General features: G+C 38.6%; 4 protein-coding genes across 5 annotated transcripts in view; 3 read left to right on the top strand and 1 right to left on the bottom strand.

The window, feature by feature from the left end:
• The window catches only part of ing5a (inhibitor of growth family, member 5a), a 6,832-nt gene extending 2,471 nt beyond the window's left edge, over positions 1–4,361 (top strand). Inside the window, exons 5-8 of the mRNA XM_083559433.1 lie at positions 1,741–1,840; positions 1,988–2,123; positions 4,065–4,126; positions 4,215–4,361. Coding sequence (XP_083415559.1) covers positions 1,741–1,840; positions 1,988–2,123; positions 4,065–4,126; positions 4,215–4,254 — 338 coding nt within the window. The 3' untranslated portion in view covers positions 4,255–4,361. The remainder of the gene's footprint in view (positions 1–1,740; positions 1,841–1,987; positions 2,124–4,064; positions 4,127–4,214) is intronic.
• Positions 4,362–5,670: 1,309 nt separating this feature from the next.
• On the bottom strand, positions 5,671–8,352 carry cep19 (centrosomal protein 19). The gene is made up of 3 exons (XM_083559476.1): positions 8,241–8,352; positions 6,876–7,042; positions 5,671–6,788 (listed from the first exon to the last, which is right to left on the bottom strand). The coding sequence occupies exons 2-3, from the start codon at positions 7,003–7,005 to the stop codon at positions 6,436–6,438; spliced, it is 483 nt and encodes a 160-aa protein (XP_083415602.1). The 5' UTR covers positions 7,006–7,042; positions 8,241–8,352; the 3' UTR covers positions 5,671–6,435.
• Positions 8,353–8,355: 3 nt separating this feature from the next.
• Positions 8,356–15,663, top strand: pigx (phosphatidylinositol glycan anchor biosynthesis, class X). Its single transcript, XM_083559436.1, has 6 exons — positions 8,356–8,725; positions 8,878–8,959; positions 12,129–12,261; positions 13,031–13,229; positions 13,676–13,776; positions 15,334–15,663. The coding sequence occupies exons 1-6, from the start codon at positions 8,662–8,664 to the stop codon at positions 15,466–15,468; spliced, it is 714 nt and encodes a 237-aa protein (XP_083415562.1). The 5' UTR covers positions 8,356–8,661; the 3' UTR covers positions 15,469–15,663.
• Positions 15,664–17,774: 2,111 nt separating this feature from the next.
• Positions 17,775–20,000, top strand: part of pak2b (p21 protein (Cdc42/Rac)-activated kinase 2b) — a 15,329-nt gene continuing 13,103 nt past the window's right edge. Inside the window, exon 1 of one of the 2 annotated variants that reach the window (XM_083559242.1) lies at positions 17,775–18,402. The gene's annotated coding sequence lies outside the window, so the exon portion shown is untranslated. The remainder of the gene's footprint in view (positions 18,403–20,000) is intronic. The other variant, XM_083559243.1, reaches the window with a different exon arrangement.

The raw sequence follows: 20,000 nt of genomic DNA, 5'->3' as shown, positions 1-20,000 counted from the left end.
GAGATTTGTGCTTAATCAGCTGCAAGGGTGTTAGTATTGTCAGGTACCTGATGTAGGTGAGGTGAGGAGGCCTGGGGTCCAGTCAGCGTTTACATTCATCCCAAAGGTGTTCAGTAGGGTTAAGGTCTGAGCTCTGTAGCAGGATACTTTGTAACAAGATCTTTCACTCCAACACATGTTAAGCATCTTCTCAGAGCTTGCGTTGTGCACAGGAGCATTACCATGCTGGAACAGGTTAAGATCTCGTAGTTTAAGCGAAGGGAAATTTTTATTTGACCACATCCAAAGAAGACAAAAAGTCTTATACATAATTTTATTATTTGCATCATTTACTACATGATCTTATCAAAATTTTGAGGTAATCTCACAGTTCAAAAGACAGTTTTGTCTCAACAATTAGAATTGAGCTCAACAAGTTTACAAATGTACAACTCCCATCAGCTCATTTTTGAGAAAGTGCTTATGTTATTCTTTAAAGAAAAAATGCTTCATCAGCAGATCTTGAGTATAACTGACAGGACAAAAAAAAAAAGACATTAAACATGTCTTGGCTGATCGACTACAAAGGGGATTATGTGGAAAAATATTTTTTTGGCTGAACCGTTTCCTATTCCGCGGGTTGGACCGTTAATCCAGACGCAGCAGTTTTTGTGAAGAATAAATGGATGAGATTGGCTTTGTGATTTGATTTTCTCTGAGCCAACTTCTAAATCATGCACTTTTTCAAGCCACAAATGACAAGGTTGCTGAAGGTTTGGCGTCGGGTAACGCTACGCGAGAGGAAAATGATCTCGTTTCGGCTCAGTCTGAGGCAGAATAGTTAAAACCTGGATATTCTGCTGCTTATAGATGCGATTTAATTGAATAAAACAAATAGAAATGATGCGCTTTTTTGTAAACCAGGGCCGCACACTCACTCTGGGTAATGGGCATTTATTACACTTATACATGTCTTTATCTGAAAGTGAATGAGGAACAGATTAACATTCAGTATATTACATATAAGATGAATAAACAGACCTTTCAGTGTCTTGCATAAGTATTTGCACCCTTCAACTTTTAAAGCACTTTACCCTGAATGTAGAATGCATTTCATTAGGAAATCCCCTACTCTTTTATTTGGATCAGACGGTCAGGCGTTCAAATTCCCCTGAACAAGGCCCTTAACCCCAATGCTTCTTAGTTGTATGAATGGGATGAATGTAAGTAAATGTGATCTCAGTCACTTGAATGTTAGTCTCAGCATTTCCGTAACAGACGATCTCGTATCATCCCTAACACCAGTCTTTAGAGTTCACTCTCAAAATGCTGTGAAAAAAAATGTAGTGAGCATCCGTTCTGCAGACGGACCCCCTTGCTGATGAGTGAGGTCAACATGGCCAGACTGGTTAGAGAAGGCAGAAAGGCTACAATTATTGAGAAAATGACTCTGCACAATTGCGGTGAGCGTCTGGGATTCCACTGGAACGATTTCTGGTTCCTCGTCTGACAGCCAAGAACATAAAGGAAGTGGGCACAGGGATGAATGCATTTAATGTTGAGACACACAGATGATAGGGTCAGAGTTTGGCACCGGGTTTTATTAGCAGCAGTGCTTATGGCTTTCTCTGTTTTGTCTCCTTGGGAAATAAGAGACCAGTTAATTTTCTTATAGAGGTTTTAAATTGGCCTGGCCTGCATTAGGACATTTACACCATGTTGACTAGACTGTATGTCTTCTTTTTTTTTTTTTTTTTATAGAAGGAGGTGGTAGAGGTCTTAAGGAAAAGCGAGGATCCAAAGGCAGAGGAAGGAAATGCTCAGATGATGACTCACCACGAAAGAAGAAAATAAAAAACAGGTTATTTTTTCATTTTTTACAATTAATTAATTATTCATAGTTCATGAAGTGTGTTATTTTTCTGTCAGCATTAATAAGTTAATTGTTAGTTCACAATATTTCCATTATAATTACTTATGGTTGCCTTTTCTTTCTGGATTTTTCCAGTCCCGATTTTCAGGAATCCCTGTTGCCGGTGCACCCATCAGATGTCCTGGACATGCCAGTGGACCCCAACGAGCCTACATACTGTCTGTGCCATCAAGTGTCATATGGAGAAATGATTGGATGCGACAACCCAGATGTACGTCTCATTAGTTATTTTATTTATTGATTTGTTCTTTTATCATTTTTAAAAAGTTTAGAAACCGAGACTTGGATTCGCACGTGTGTATGAGAGACAGCCCGTAACTAAAGCAGGGGTCCCCAACCAGTAAGAATTAAAAAAATCAAAATTTTTATTTTAGTTATTTCCATTTGATTGACTCGCGATATTCAGGATTTTTATTTAAAAAAACAAACAAAACAAAACCCCAACCACTTCCTCTTATATCAGTTTAGACTTGTTTCAGTCACAGTTTTTTCGATATAAGAATCGATAAATTAAATTCGTACTGATCGTGCATTATTGTGAGTTGAGTTACATTTTCATTATTGAAAATTCGCAGGACCGATTGTTCAGAAACGTTGGGAATGACAATTTCAACTATGTATTTGGTCAAATACTGTACACTATTATGTTTATAAAGTGACAATGTCTAGATGAATTCACTAAGATACCATACTTATATCAGACTTTCTTAGAACTTAACCCCCGCGAGTTCCAGGGGACCAGTGTATATGTAAATTAAATTCATAATTAAATCATATAATATACATAATAGTTATATAATATGTACATTGTTGAGCCTATACCCTGGTATCTGGGGAAAAAAATTTGCGTGAACTTTTTCATGATGCCAAAAAAAGTTAAGGGACCACTGCTTTAAAGTCAAAAGTAATATTTTTCTAGATTCACGATAACATTTCCCATGTACACATTTGCTATTTATACTACAGGTCGATCGTGGATTTTACAGATAGCTAGGTTGGATCATACCTGCTGGTAGCTAATTTATCAACAGATAAACATTCATGTAAAAATAGTACTGAACTTTTTTTTTTTTTTTTTTAGTACTGAATCATAAAAAAATGTGCTAAATGATTATTAATTAATTATATAATTAATACATTATAAATAATAAATATAATATAGTGCTCTCCTTCAGGGTGCAGCCTCATGTGTAAAAACAAACAGCGTGTGGTGTTAGTGATTCGCCTCTAGAGGCCGCTCTCGTAATGAGAGTGGAGTGAATGCAACCCGGATAAACTATCAGTATGTGTTTTTAAAACTGATAAATCAGTCAACCTCTAATATATTATATTATAATATCAGATATTTAATTCTGATTGGTCAGGTGTTAAGTGAATTACTACAAGAGCAGTTCTGACACTAGTTCTAGCTTTAAGCACCCATTCTTTCATATTTTCATTTATCCATTAAAACTAATTCACAGACAGTCTACATAATCTAAGGATGAAAATTAACAAATAAAATGTTATTAAATACATAATGTATTTTAAAAATATATAACTCTTAAAAAGAAACACTCTGTTGATGATAAGAACAGAAACTTCTCTGACAAAAATAAAATGTCATTAAATGTAACCATAAATGTAAGTGTTTAATCACTTACGTAGTAGTAGGCTATAATTAAATTCAAATATTTTTTATTTGAATATCGCTTTTAACAATGGACATTGTCTCAAAGCAGCTTTACACAGACGTATGGTAATAAAGAATAAATAAGTTTATCCCTAATGAGCGAGCCAGTGGTGACTGTGGCAGGGAAAAAACTCCCTGAGATGGTATAAGTAAGAAACCTTGAGAGGAACCAGACTGAAAAGGGAACCTCATCTTCATCAGGGTGGCACCGAATGTCCATTTATTACAGTTAAACGTTGTTAAGGTGATTAAATGCAAACTGTGGTCGTGAGCCATTGTATCACTATTATATGTATAATCACTGTTGAAGTGATAGTGGTTGCTCATTGGTTAAGACTTCGGACTTCTGATCAGAAGGTCATGAGTGTAAATCCCAGCATCCCCAGTGCTCAGTTGGATAGACGAGATATAAATGTCTGCTCTTTTTTTTTTTTAACACACTCTTACCTTTTACTCTCACTTTTATTCCTTTTTAAACAGTGTCCAATCGAATGGTTTCACTTTGCATGTGTGGATCTCACAACAAAGCCCAAAGGAAAATGGTACGTCAAAAAAATGTGATTGAATGCCCATAAAGATACGAATACGCTGCAGATTGAACAGCTTAAAAACATAATTTTTTTTCTCTAGGTTTTGTCCACGGTGCACCCAGGATCGGAAGAAAAAATAAGATTTTTATCTCTATGACTTTTGTATGTAACTGTGTGTATGTATGTATGTAACTGTGTGTATGTATGTATGTATGTATGTATGTGTATATGTATATATATATATATATATATATATATATATACACACACAGTTACATACAAAATATATATATATATATATATATATATATATATATATATATATATATATATATATATATATATATATATATATATATATACTATTATATGTATTTTGTCTATGTGGTAAAATAGGATATTATGTACAGTATATATATATATCTGTTTCTATATGACTATGATAAAGGAAAAGAGGGTCACAATGAAAAACCATTTATTTTTTAATTTACTTGAAATGTGTCTGATTTGTTAAAAAAAAAAAAAAAAAAAAAAAAAGAATAAGAAGAGTTGAATATTGTACTGCAAGTAATCTAGTATCTATTTTATTTTCTATGGAAAGTGTAGACATACACGTGTATATGTACACACGGCTACTGAATTTGCTTGTTGTACGAGATCAAAGCGCCAGAGCACAGATCGCTCATAGAGGCTTCGTTCACGGCGAATTTTTTTTTTACGTTACTAGGATTTTATTTTGAACAAACAATGTCAAAAGTGCCATGTGTAATAGTCCTGCTGGATGTTGTATCTTAGGAAGAGGGTGGGGGGTATAGGTGGGTGGGATTAATATATTATGCTCTCAGATGATGACGTGACTACTTTTGTAACTCCAGATGAACAGCTCATCTGCGTTATGTGCTTATATATCGCCCGCTGCATGGACAGAATCGGACTTTTCTCTCCGTCTGGGAATTTTGTTGGTCACCGTGTCTGATTCTTGTGTTTGAGAGGAGTCAGGTTTCAGATCAGACCTACTGTTTGGTTCTTACAAATACTCTGGCCATGCATATGTCCAAGATTGGAGGAACTCCTTAAAGTGAATTAGAGGACCAAAAAAAAATAAAATAAAAATAAAAATATATATATATATATATTTGTCTATTAGGAAGTACGATCCCAAATCTCTTCTCATACACAATACTTGGTAAATGAGATTAAAGTAACCCTGTGTTTTTTCCAGTTACATCCGTGCAGTCCACATGCTGGTCAAAGTGTCAAAATAGTCTACTTTTTTTTTTTTTTTTTTTTTTTAAATAGTTTTCTGGTTTAAGGTAATTTCCAGTTACACGTATATGTATATATATATTTTTTGAGGCACTTCTCTTTGCATCTTCATAAAATCTTGATTTATTAAATGTACATCCTGCTGTCTTTTCCTGTGCTTTTTACTGTCTTTTTTTTTTTATTTTAATTTTAAAGAACTATATCAAGCCTATGTGATTACGTCCGAAATGTTTCTTTCATTTTTATTTATCTATGATCCTGGGGAAAAAAAACTTTAGTATGTCTGAAGCTGAGAATCAAATCATTTGTTTTAATTCCTCTGTGATTATTAGTTCAGATATACAACGTTGATATGTGGAATGTATTATAATGCATGTTTTTTAAAAAGATTATAAAAAGGCACACTATACAGACAAAAGTATTGGGACACCTGATATTTTCTGCCATATGTGGTTCTTCTCCAAACTGTTACCACAAAACTGGAGGCACACAATCGTACAGCACGTCTTTGGCTGCGCTATAATAAAATACAATTTTGCGTTCACTTGAACTTGGAACCCAATGACAATGCTCTTGTGCGCAAAGTGAGCTCCATGAAGATCTGGTTTACGAGAGCTTGGGTGACCCTGATCTCAACCCTGAACACCTTTTGAGATGAATGTGGACACTGACTGCACTTCAGGCCTCCTCACCTCATCTCCATCAGTACCTGACTTTACTAACACTCTTGTGGCTAATGAAGAGAAATGTCCACAATCACACTCCAACATCTAGTGGAACATCTTCACAAAAGAGTGGAGGGAATTATTAGAGCAAATGTTACATGCCAAACTTATGGCTAGGTGTCTGCAAACTTTTGCCAATATTGTGTGTTTAGCATTATATAAGTGATACAACTTCTACTTTATCATTCATGTTTTTGGGGGGTGGAAGGAAACCAGAGAACCCTGAAGAACCCCAAACAGGTACAGCAAGAACATGCGAAACTTCACACATTGCGATCAGGATGCAACCTGGTGGCTAAAGAGCTGTGAGGCTGCAACACTACCTGCCCATCAAAACTCTTCATCTGATTGGTCCCAGCTGCAGGTTTCCCGTACACTGTTTTCAGGAAACTCCACCTCAAGATCGTACACAAAGTCCGGGTCATCCTTGTGGCGCCGGTTAACCTCGAACAGAACGTCCATCTGCGCTTTGCAGCGGTTCAGCTCTTCGTCGCCGAGCTTGTTGAGGTCCTCCTCGTGTGCTTGAGCGCGATGCTGTTCTCTCAGACTCGCCTCCACACTGAGACCTCGCAGGTGATCCCGGAGCACTGTGTGTAACCTCACCAGCTGCTCCAGAGACACCGAGTCCAGGTAACGTCCATGACGGGGATGATGCTTTAGTCTTTCTGCAGCCCTGCTGCAGTCTGTAGGAGCGAGGAAAACGCAAACATGGTTTGTTTCTTATTCAGACAAATCACGTGATGTTTAACCGAAGACGGACGGTCTGATACCTGAGAACTGTGAAAAGCTCCTCACTGGCATCACTCTTTTCCGCAACTTGTTTGTATGTTCGTTTTCATATATCAAAACAACCGAAGGTGGATCAAACTTAATCCCACAACGTTTCGCTATTATAGGCATGATGAAGCTGATCGCTTTATTCTTTTCTTCTCGTCACCTGTAAGAGAAAATATGTACTTTTCTGTTTATGGAATCATTGAAGTCTTTTGGTCAAATGCAGTTCATTAGTAAAACTCAAAAAATGTTTCAGAAGGAAGTTCAGAATGAAAGAAAAAATAAGGGAAATACGGAAAGAAGGAATTTTGAAAGAAAGGAAGGTGGTATGGATGGAAGGATTGAGGGTTAAATGGAAGAATAATGGTACGAATGGTAGGATGATCGTGTTAATGAAATAAATTATGGGATCAATTGAAGGATGATGAGATAGATGGAGGAATACATGGAAAATAATGGTATAAATAGAAGGATGATGGTGTGAATGAAAGGTTGATCGGATAGATGGAAGGTTGATCGGATGGATGAAGGATGAGACTATGAATTGAAGAATGCTTGTATAAATGGAAGGTTTGTGGAATGAAAGGATGATGGTAAGGATAATGAGATAGACAGAAGGATGGTAGAATACATTAAGAAAATAATTGTATGAATGGAAGGATAGTGGGATGGGTGAAAGGAGGATGATATAAAATGAAGGATGATGGGATAAATGGGAGGAAGATAGAAGGATTGAGGGTTAAATAGAATAATGGTATAAATGGGGTAGAGAGATACATGGAAAATAAGGGTATGAAGGGAAGAATGATGGTCTGAATGAAAGTTTGATGGGGTGGATGGAAGAATGATGTATGAATGGAAGATTAATGGGATGAAGAAGATGATGGCATAAATTGAAAAATAGATATGCAAAGAAGGTTTAAAGAAATGTCATTGTCAATTTTTGGAGTTTGTTAGATTTAGTGTAAAATGTGTAAAATGTAAAACACGGTTATATACGGTTTATAAACAAATAAAGAACACTATTATTTGTCTCCTAAATTTCCAGTTTTAATTTTATGCTCAGCTCAAACTCCCATTAACTGTATTCAGACATTTGATTTGCAGACAGTTGTGTATAACTTTGATCTGTTAAAGATATACAGGTCCAACTCACTACAGTTGGACGTAATAAAGCAAAAAATAAAAATTTACAAGAAGCTACTTAGCAGCTAAGCTAATGTGTTAACTGTTGCCATAGCAATAGAGTAGCCAATAGGATTATCTGAAACGCCCATTGATTCTACACCTGAAACCAAGTAGCCAAATCAAAACCACTCAAATTTCTCTGGATTTGAGTATATTGCGTTTGCTTTACATACCTTTAGGTTTTGTACAGATTAATTTTACAGAAAAACATCCACATGTTGTTGTTGTTGGTGGTCTTGGTGGTGGTCTTCTTCTCCTCTAATGTGGTTGTAAGTGTAACTGTCGAATTAGCGCCATCTATCGATCGACAATGGCGGAACCCGGAAATAACCCCTGATTACATTGAAATCCAAAACCACTCCTTTTTTATATGTAGTGCACTAGTTTTAGTATAAACAAATAAACGAGATGTTCAACACAACACGATTAGGAAGACTACAAGAATAACGACTAACGCGATTGTTTGTGCCTCGACCTTGTGCCTCGCAAACCTGCCTACACCTAAACATGCACTACATATTTTGGAACCCTATCGAGGGCGCCTAGTTAGGGAGAGGAGAAGAATTAGGGACGCAGCCGGTGCATGAGTTGATCATGCTAAGCTTATATTTTGTACTAACTGTGTTGCATGTTACATTTTGTGGAGCTTCGGGAAAAGGTGAATATGTGTAAAAATAGTCAAAGAATATAGATAGTTATAAAATAGAAGGAAAAACTAAAATTAATACAAAATAAAGTTTTTATAGTGCACTGGAGGGTTACAGCTAGCATGGATTGCTGGTCATTATTTGTGTTTCCGGTTTGTTTCAGATGATGGCGGTTGTGCTTTTGCGCCCTCATGGCTTGACTCAGTGGTCATGTCGATAAAGATTAGTAAACAAGGCTTTCACAGGTAAAATGTCAAGTTCATTGTTCATTTATAAAAATATTACAGCGGCACTCTGTTACTTCTCTTTCGTCTGCTTCCGTTAGGGGTCACCACAGCGGGTCATCAGTCTCCAAACTACTCTTTCTCTACATCTGCATGTCTTCCCTCACCACATCCATAATCCTCCTCCTTGGCCCTTCTCTTTTCCTCCATCCTGGTGACTCCATCCTCAGCATTCTCCTACCGATATACCCCATGTCCCTCCTTTGCACATGTCCAAACCATCTCAATCTCGCCCCCCTCACCTTGTCTCCAAGACGTCTTACATGCGCTGTCCCTCAAATAAACATATTTCTAATCCTGTCCATCCTTGCTACTCCCAACGAAAACCTCAATATCTTCAGCTTTGCTACCTCCAGCTCCACCTCATGTCTTTTACTCAATTCCACTGTCTCTGAACCATACAACATAGCCGGTCTCACCACAGTCCTATAAACTTTCCCCTTCACTCTTGTAGACTCTTTCATTCCCCTTTCATTCCCCTTTTCTCCAGCACATGTCTCCACCTCTCTAGTACTTCTACGACTCTTCTCCACCCGCACCCTACTCTCACCACAAATCACAATATCATCGGCAAACATCATAGTCCATGGAGACTCCTGTCTGATCACGTCCGTCAACCTGTCCATCACCACTGCAAACAGAAAAGGGCTCAGGGCAGATCATTGATACAGTTCAACAGTCTGTCGTTCCTACTGCACACTTCACTGCTGTCACACTGTCCTCATACATGTCCTGCATCACCCTCACATACTTTTCTGCCACACCTGGCTTCCTAAAACAATACCACAGCTCCTCTCTCGGCACCCTGTCGTACACTTTCTCTGAATCCTCACACACACAATGCAACTTCTCCTGACCTTCTCTATCAACATTCTCAAAGCAAATAAGGCGTCTGTGGTGCTCTTCCTCGGCATAAAACCATACTGCTGCTCACAGATGGTCACCTCTTCTCTCAGCCTGGCTTCCACTACTCTTTCCCATAACTTCATGTTGTGACTGATAAACTTTATTCCACTGTAGTTACTGCAGGTCTGCACATCTCCCTTATTATTAAAATACCAGTATCCTCCTTCATTCCTCAGGTGTCTTCTTAACCTCCAGAATCTTTTTAAACAATCTTGTTGAAAACTTCACTGCCATCTCTCCTGAACATCTTCATGCTTCTTCATGTATGTCATCTGGTCCAACTGACTTTCCACTCTTCATCCTCCTAATTGCTGCTCTCACTTTCTCCTTACTAATCCTATCTACTTCCTGCTTTATTTTCCTTATTCATCAGCTGCTCAAAATACTCCCTCCATCTTCTCAAAACACTCTCCTCACTAGTCAATACATTTCCATCTTCATCCTTTATTGCTCTTACTTGCAGCACATCTTTCCCAGCTCGGTCCCTCTGCCTGGCCAATCAGTACAAATCCTTTTCTCCTTCCTTAGTGTTCAAATTCTCATACAGCTCCTCATATGCCTTTTCCTTGGCTTTTGCCACATCCCTCTTTACCTGCTGCTGCATCTCCTTGTACTCCTGCCTGCTTTTCTCATTTCTCTGCCGATCCCAATTCTGTTTGCCAACCACATTCTTTTTATTATTTTGTTTGTGATCCGCATATTTGATATGGCCCATTTATCTGGGCTTGGGACCTTCACTAAGAGGTGCACTGGCTTGTGCAACCCTAATGGCTCAGTTACAGCTTCACTTCACACTGCTGTTAAACTCCAACCCCTAAGATACCCAGATGTTTAAATTCAAATCAGATGAGGTCTGTTTTATGTACCTTATGAATCAAGTGTAAACATCACTTTCAGGATTATTTTATTATAACTTTTTTAATGATCATTTCATTCATCTGTTCACCCATCCATCGTTCGTTCATTCATTCATTCATTCATCCATTCATCTACCTACCTATCCACCTATCTCTCCATCCATCTATCTTCAGAAAGCCCCTTTAACCTGGTTAGGGATGCAGTGAATTAGTTTTAGTTTTTTTTTAGTTTAGACTCAGGTTTTTTTTAACAGCCTATCAATCCATCCGTCTATTCATCTGTTTCATTTGTCGATCCATTTGTCCACCTATCTGTCCATCTGTCTATCCATCCATCTGTACATGCAGCCATTTGTCCAGCCAACTGTAATTGGGGTCTAAGGCTTTCATGCATGCTCTAATAGGGGTCATGGAAACCATCCATCAATTCATCCTTCAATCTGTTCATCTGTCAGTCCATCTTCAGTAAACCCCTTTATCCTGATCAGGGTTGCAGTGGATCAATAACCTGTCCTGTGAACAGTGTAGGAATTACCCACTGATTGAGACCAACACAGTGCACCTTTAGCATTTATCCACAACTACAGCCAATGTAGAGTCACCTGTCCATTTAACAGCATGTTCTGGGAAGGTTGGAGAAAACCATAGAGCCTGGAAGAAAACCACATAGACATGAGAAACTACCATGTGTGGAGACAATTCAGCCCATTAAATGAAGAGTAACTATAATCAATAGGTATGCACCAATCATCTGAAGTTCTTACACATAACTTTTTACATAATGTTCCATTATGTGGTTGGTGGTTCCTCTCCAGACTGTTACCACAAAGTGGTATTTTTTTCCTTCACATGAACTGAGACCCAAACCTGTTCTATCATGACAATGCCCCTGTGACAAAGTGAGCTCTATGAAGATTTGGTTTACATGGGCTGGAGTGGAAAATCTCCTTCTATAGATCTCTGACCTCAACCCTATTGAACAGGATGAACTTTGATTGCACCCTAGATCTCCTCACCTCACCTACATCAGTACCTGACTTTACTTACACCCTTGAGACTAAATTATCCTCCAAATCTCCACAAATGTCCACAAGCACACTTTAAAATCTAGAACATCTTTCCAAAAGAGTGGGGGTTATTATAACAGCAAATAAATAATAACTGTGGAATGGGATATCCAAAAGGCACATTCATCTAATAGTCAGGTGTCCACAAACCTTTGTCCATATAATGTATTGTGTTTCAATTATCATGCAATCATATCTATGTTATTAGATTGTAAGGTAGATAGACAGACAGAAAAGCATATTTAATTGATCCCTATAGAAATTGATGGATTACAAAATTATTACTCTGCGTTTTTTCAGGGACCTTGTTTATGAGGTTCGACATGAGCCGCGATCACGTCCTGTCAAGGCTCTGCTTCTTCACAGACTGCCCAGTGGAGTTTACATGGATCAGTATCAGCTTGCAGATTTGAGGGAGGAGATGGGATTACAGGTGATGGTGGTTTATATTTATTCATTTGTTTTTACTCCTGAGGCAATCAGTTTGTTTATGAACTTTCTGTCATTCACTGTTTTTGTTGTGTTACCCTTCAAACACACAAGCCAGCTGATAAAGTCTGGTGAAGTGATGACTTGGCAGAGGTGTTAATTAAAAGAGTTATTGCACAATGTTATTTAATATCTTTGAACTTGTTCCAAATATTGCATTTACATTTTACATTTATGGCATTTGGCAGATGCCCTTATTCAGAGCAACTTATATTTATCCCATTTATACAACTGAGGGTCTTGCTCAGAGGCCCAGTTGTGGCAGCTTAGTGATTCTGGGATTTGAACCTATGATTTTCTGAGCAAAACCATCATCTTATCCACTGAGATACCACTTTTTTGGGAGCACCCTGCTTCAGAAAGCTTAAATTTGCCAATATTCAATATTCATAATTGGAAATATATTACACTCTGCTCAAAACCCTGCAAAATGTGGGCATGGTCTTCTAATCGAGTGTTTTTTTGCCTCTCAAGCAGAATGTCATATACAGACCTGCCGTTATAAACTACAATATATAGATACAATATACTTGTCAGATATAGAAGTTTTAATAAAGCCAACATGATTGGTCAAGAGAAAGCTTACATAACTAATTTAACTAATGTGAGCCCCACCTACTTTATCTCAAACTATGATTCTGGCGTTCACATGTAGATTTTTTAACTGCTTTTTATGTCTATAAGACTGAAAGATTTATGTCTGTATATAACAGGTGCTCCTAGATTCAGCTTTAGATCTCGAGAGCCCGGCCCACATTTCCTCCGCTTTCTCTGCCCTGGTTTTCCTCAGCCCTCCTGAGCCTCTACAGGCAGCAGTTCCTGTCCATGGCCGGTACCACAAGGCGTCCAGTTCAGGAGGATGGGAACATGTGATCATCAATCCGCCAAAATTGCTGCTTCGTCCAGAACACTGTGGGTGAAAATCAAAAACGATCTGAATTGATCTGAATTCTTATGGTACATGTCGACATCATTTTTCATGTAAAGTGGCAGCCGTGTAAAAGTGATCAGTGATAAAAGAAATGTCTGTCTAAATTGCATTGATGTTGTATTGTCTACATACTGTATAGTTCGATCTGGAAGATGTGAAAAATGAGTGATAGTCACAAACAGTTCTTTTTTATTTAATATAGTTTTAAGAATTTAAGTTCCACTTTTAAATGGACAAGCATGTCATTACATGCTGCAATAAGTAGACTCAATGTCAATAAGGAATATTTTAAGCTCAGCTGGGACAAAAGTAGTCGACTTGAAGAAGTAATTTATCTGAAATCCAATTCCATTTCAAGATTTGCAGGTGTGTGTGTGTGTGTGTGTATATATATATATATAATATTTGTGTGTCTTTTCTGTCCTAGGTGACACTGTAGACCCTGGATTACCACACAGGCTGGTTGATGCACCATGCACAATTCACAACCAGAGTTTATGTTCATGGCTGGAGATCCATGGATTACAGGTAGGTAATGCAGAGTTATTGAGGGAGCAACACTGATCTTTTGGGGTGTGTGTTTGTGTATGTTATGCCTTCTATGCAATGATACGATGCAGCAGAAATGATCCCACATATATTTAAAGCAGCAATTCATTAATTCACTATATTGTAAATTAAATCTGTTTTATTTATAAGCAAATGTATTATGATTATGCACAATCCTCCTTCACTAGACCCTCTCATTGTGGGTTTTTTAAACCGGCATAAACACATTTCTCCATGCATTCTTCCGAATGATTTCTCTCACTTTTTCTTTTGACCAATGAATGAAACAAGTTTTCAACCACACACTCCTGTTTAGTCAACTTTTTCACTTTTTGGTTTGTTCAGTAAACCACATAGAGAACAGATTAATAGGTGTAAAAAATGCACAAATAATATGTTATGTGAACCACCATCATCCAACCAATCAGAACAAGGAGGTGCAGGTTGAATGTCTGAAAATTCAGAATGCTCCCGGTTTTTCCCAGTCAGGATGTATATGTATTTCGGCCAGAGACCTGCACGGGACGGATTTTTCATTCTCGAACCCCGCAGTGTTCTGTCCCGCCCCGAAATTTTATTTTATTTAAGTTTGGTCCCACCCGCAAAAGTCTTCAGGCAAAATGAGGAGGTTGTAGCTCAGTGGTTAAGACATTGGACTTTGGATCGGAAGCTTACAGGTTTAAATCCCACCATCACCAAGCTGCCACTGCTGGGCCATTAACCCTCCCCTGCTCAGTTTTAAGTCGTAAATGTAAAAAAAGTGTTTTGTTTTTATTTATGTTTAACTTTTTGTGTAAAGGATGAACATGGACATGAACAAGGCACTTTTCAGCACATAGAACATCAACTGAAAAAAAAAACCTTATAAAAAAAAAAAAAAACGGCCAAGGATTTGTTGTGTTGCATGTTCCTTTCTTTAATAAACCGTGCATGAACCACGTGGAAGTTCGCCTCCGACCTTGTGCCTGTAAATCGCTTTATTTTGTTTTAATTGCCACTGTCGCGTTTGTGAAGTAGATACATAACAGATTATTTGTAAGTAGTAATTTATTTCAAAATATATATTTTTAAGATCATTTTGTGGGAGTCCCGGCGAATGATTTCCACAGGCTTTACACACGAGTATGTGTTTGTCCTTTTTTAGCTACAATCTAAGTAGCTAGATGGAACATTACAATTAGTATATTAATTGTTACACATCTAATTGTCAATATGTTGATTGAATTAAAGCGAACACTATTAAAACTAATTTACACACAAATGACCTGTTTTTGTTGTGAGCAGACATGCTGACTGGGTCATATCTATAATTTCCTGGATTGTCTTGTTTAGACGAAAACTATTGAGTAAAAGGAGTTTATTACAGTTTAACCACAATCATAAGCATAAGCATACTCCTGTCATGTCAGAGATGGTCTGAAAATAAAGTTCCCATTTAAGAGAGTGTTTTTGCTTTGGGTTTTTCTACCCTAAGTTTAGAAATGACAAGGAACTGTCAAATCCAGCATTAATTTCTCTCTAATTATTCCACCATAGGTGTCAAAAGTGAGTCTCGAGCTTCCAGTGGGCGATTCCTCGCTGACCATCCCAGTGTGTGCAGTAACAACACTAGTGTCTCTGCTGTGTAGTGCTTTTCTCTTCAGGGCGGTCTTGAAACGAGGCATCTTCTAAAACTGTATCAGGGGTGACAAAAACTATATATTTTCATGAGCAGCTGTAAGTCTGTGTTCTTATGGATCATCATGAATTACATGTAATTATTTGTGGGAAAGCTTTTATGTATGTACAGTAATTATTCTGTACACTGCAGTCTGACTTGTATATGTTGTATTTTTCTTTTAACAATAAATTTTTTCCATTAACTAATGCTTTTGTGTCCAATACCTAAATGCATAATAGACAGAAATGTATAGTTTGTCTACAATAAGGGTTTATTGATCTTTTTTAGTGGTAAAGAGGTGCTGGATGATTGGGCAACTACTGCAGAAGTGACAAGGAAGACAGCTAGGAAGGTACTTGGTGTGACATCTAGGAATAGAAAGGAAGGCAAATAGATGTGGTGGTGGAATGAAGAATTGCAGGAGAGCATAAGGAGAAAGAAGTTGACAAAACAGAATTGGGATAGACAGAGTGATGAGAAAAGTAGGCAGGAGTACAAGGAGATGCAGCAGCAGGTAAAGAGGGATGTGGCAAAAGCCAAGAAAAAGGCATATGAGGAGCTGAATGAGAAGTTGGACACTAAGGAAGGAAAAAAGGATTTATACTGATTGGCCAGGCAGAGGGACCGAGCTGGGAAGGATGTGCTGCAGGTTAGCGCAATAAAGGATGGAGATGGAAATGTGTTGACTAGTGAGGAGAGTGTGTTGAGAAGATGGAGGGAGTATTTTGAGCAGCTGTTGAACGAGGAAAATGAGAGAGAGAGAAGGTTGGATGGTGTGGAGATGCAGGAAGTGGATAGGATTAGTAAGGAGGAAGTGAGAGCAGCTATTAAGAGGATGGAGAGTGAAAAGTCGGTTGGACCAGATGATATACCGGTAGAAGCCTGGAGATGTTTAGGAGAGATGGCAGTGGAGTTTTTAACCAGGTTGTTTAACAAGATTTTGGATAGTGAGAGGATGCCTGAGGAATGAAGAAGGAGTGTGCTGGTACCGATCTTTAAACATAAGGGAGATATGCAGACCTGCAGTAACTACAGGGAAATAAAAAAAAGTTATGGGAAAGAGTAGTGGAAGCCAGGCTGAGAGAAGAGGTGACCATCTCTCAGCAAAAGTATGGTTTCATGCCGAGGAAGAGCACCACAGATGCATTATTTGCTTTGAGAATGTTGATGGAGAAGTATAGAGAAGGTCAGTGAGGGTGGTGCAGGACATGTATGAGGACAGTGTGACAGCAGTGAAGTGTGCAGTAGGAAAGACAGACTGATTCAAGGTGGAGGTTGGACTGTATCAAGAATCGGCTCTGAGCCCTTTCCTGTTTGCAGTGGTGATGGACAAGTTGACTGACGATGATATTGTGATTTGTGGTGGGAGTGGGGAGCAGGTTGAGAAGAGCCTGAAGAGCTGGAGGTACGTGCTGGAAAGAAGAAGAATGAAAGAGTCTGCAAGAGTGAAAGGAAAATTTTATAGGACCGTGGTGAGACCTGCGATGTTGTATGGTTTAGAGACAGTGGAATTGACTAAACGATAGGAGGTGGAGCTGGAGGTAGCAGAGTTGAAGATGTTCAGGTTTTCGTTGGGAGTGACGACGATGGACAGGATTAAAAATACGTTTATTAAAGGGACAGCGCATGTGGGACATTTTGGAGACACGGTGAGGAAGGCGAGATTGAGATGGTTTGGAAATGTGCAGAGGAGGGACGTGGGGTATATCGGTAGGAGAATGCTGAAGATGGAGCCACCAGGAAGGAGGAAAAGAGAAAGACCAAGGAGGAGGTTTATGGATGTGGTGAGGGAAGACATGCAGGTAGTTGGTTTGAAAGAGGCAGATGTAGAGGACAGAGGGGTATGGAGAGATGATCCACTGTGGCGACCCCTAATGGAAGCAGCCGAAAGAAGAAAAAAGTAAGAAGATTGATATAATTTCATAAAGTAGGAAGCCCAGAACATCAGTAACCTAAATTTAATGGATGGATGGATAGATGGATGAATGGACCATCTCAATGGTCTTGACCATGTTGAGGAGGACACACCACTCCACAAAGTTCTTGATCAGGTTCCTGTACTCTTATTCCTGATGCAGGATGTATTTTCACTGCTTTAGTATATTCTCCTGTTGGGGGCGCAGTTTGCAGAGGCCAGTTTGGAGGATCCCACACAAAGCTGGTTGGCACAAACCTTCAGTAGCCTGAGACTGATTTTTCAGGCCTTGCACCTTTCCCAAGGTTCAGCTCCTCTAATTCTGCTGCCGGAGAATAATGCGTAGCACAAGTTTTCAGAATCAGGTCTTTCTGATTCGGATAATTTATACTTGTATTTATTGTATTATAATATGCATTATTATATTTTATTTATATTTCTTTATCAACAACCAGTCTCGGATTATTTTATATTATCATTATTATTCCTTTTCATTAACAACCTGTCTCAGATTCATGTTTGTCTCTGGGGGTCTTTAAATTTGCCCGGAATTCCCAAATACCGGAAAAGACTCCATATTTTTATTTTGCACTTATATTCGGACAAGGCCCGCCTCTTAGAGGTTCTGATTGGCTGATTTAATGAGAGGACCTGCTCAACGATTGGTTAATAAGTTATAGTCTTTGTATGTTCGCTAATCCGGACAAAGAAGTCTTAAAACGGGTGGGGGAAATGATGTCCAGTGTGTCTGGATGGAAGGGGAAGATTTGGGGCAGGGGCAGGTAGGAGTCGAGACTCGGGCAGAAAAGTCTCAGGGTGTGTTTTTGTGCCGAATACAAGGAGTGATCAGTTGCTAGTTAGCTGGTAAAAAGTTAGATAGAAGAAATAGCTTCATTTGTATTTTTGGTGCCTAGGAAGAGTTCAGAAACACGTGTTTTTTTTCTCGTGGAGAGAAAACTGGAAAGCTGCAGGAGGTCTGGATTGCCTACTAGCCAAGTTTCGTGGAAGTTTGCAGAGTGGAGCTGCACAGGTGAGCTGCTAACTTCATGAACTAACACCTAATTTAAATCTCTTTCTAAATCCGGTTTATGTAAACGATCAGATCGATTTTTCCTCCCAGCATGATTTAACTTCATCAGGTTAAGATAACAGGCTAACTAGTCAGCTAGCTTATCACTTAATCTCACTAATGCAGCATCTTATTATCAGCTCTTATTTACTGCACCAGGCTTCCGAATTAGCCTGGTTTAGGAAACACCTCCTCAAATCTAATCTGATCGATCCGATCGAGGCCACCGATCATAGTGTAGGGCTCACATTAGCCGAGTTTAAGCAGACTTGCCAACTCTTCAGGGGAAAGTGCACAGCGCATGCGCGGAGAGGGGGAGAGGTGACGTCATATGCAGACCATCCGTCTTAAGGAGTCGAAACTGTGACGTCATTTGTCAATCAGAGGTCCCTGCCTTTGATCTACACCGATAATGTTACACCTGATCAGTGTATAAAATCAGTTGCACCAGGCATGTGATCTGTGTTATATATTCCATCTGTTTTTACTATTTTTCTGTCAAAATCACAGAGTCACCGTCCCTGTGACTACACTCGTGAATATCACCAATATACCAATGAACAGACATTCGTACCATCTGAGAATGGTATATGAGGATATTTTCCATTTAGAGTCTGGATCCTCTAAGTGTTTCTTCCTCATACGATGTCGAATAGTTTTTCCTTGTCGCTGTTGTCACTGACTCGCTCATTAGGGATAAATTCAAATGTGAAAGCAAGAGTTCCCTCATGCACATGTCCACCACAAAATCAGAACATTTTAAAAAGTATAGTGGTGTGTCCATAAAAGAGCTGCCCAAAGGTCTGAGGTGGAGCAGGACCTTCATGTCATTAATAAAGGAGTTGTCTCCTTCGGATCAGAGCTGAGACAGGATGTTATTTCACAACTCTATCTTCGCCTGTATGAGGCTCAGTTTGCAGAGATGCTGGTGCAAAGATTTCCACAGGTTCAGCTTCCTTAACACTCAGACACTTGTATTAAATTAATTAGGGATAAAATTATAGGCACTAAACTTATACATTTAAATTTCATAACCTGTGAATAACCTGCTTTCGGACAATGTGCATCGTTCAAAATGTTATACACGTAAAACCGAATTGAATATACATGTCATTGCCTTCCATTGTCTAGGGAACTTATTTCACATATGTAAAAGATATTTTGTTGCTCTCTATAATAAAAAAAAGGCGTTAACCTCAATGATCAGGGCGTGCAAGATCCCAAGTACTGATGGCTCTCACATTCCTTCTACTGTTAGACAGTGTGCACAAAATTGGCAGAAAGAAAATAACAAATATATACATTACAGTTACAACTTCTACAACAAAATACCGTAATTTCCGGACTATAAAGCGGACCCACTGAATTTTACAAGTATTTTTATTTTTAACATTAATAAGCCGCCCTAATGAACTTTACACAGGCTTTAACGAAAGACAGTGTCTGTTACAAGGTGTAACAGGTGAAATATGTTGTGGCTCCTTAGTATTTTGGGAACAGCACGTCGCTGCATTCTTCCGGTATTACTGTGTGTGTGTGCGTGCGAGATTGAGGATTAT

The sequence above is a fragment of the Silurus aristotelis genome, assembly GCF_946808225.1.
Source record: "Silurus aristotelis genome assembly, chromosome: 13".
Taxonomy (NCBI): Eukaryota; Metazoa; Chordata; class Actinopteri; order Siluriformes; family Siluridae; genus Silurus; species Silurus aristotelis.
The sequence above is the reverse complement of the archived record's forward strand: the minus strand, read 5'-3'. Positions and strand labels throughout refer to the sequence as shown.

Excerpts from the sequence above, each read along its gene's own strand:
- cep19 (XM_083559476.1), bottom strand. The coding sequence starts at position 7,005 with ATGCCTATAATAGCGAAACGTTGTGGGATTAAGTTTGATCCACCTTCG. Across the intron at positions 6,789-6,875 it reads GAGCTTTTCACAGTTCTCAG|ACTGCAGCAGGGCTGCAGAA; the intron begins GTATCAGACCGT and ends TCGCTCCTACAG.
- pigx (XM_083559436.1), top strand. The coding sequence starts at position 8,662 with ATGCTAAGCTTATATTTTGTACTAACTGTGTTGCATGTTACATTTTGT. Across the intron at positions 8,726-8,877 it reads TTGTGGAGCTTCGGGAAAAG|ATGATGGCGGTTGTGCTTTT; the intron begins GTGAATATGTGT and ends GGTTTGTTTCAG. Across the intron at positions 13,777-15,333 it reads TGGAGATCCATGGATTACAG|GTGTCAAAAGTGAGTCTCGA; the intron begins GTAGGTAATGCA and ends ATTCCACCATAG.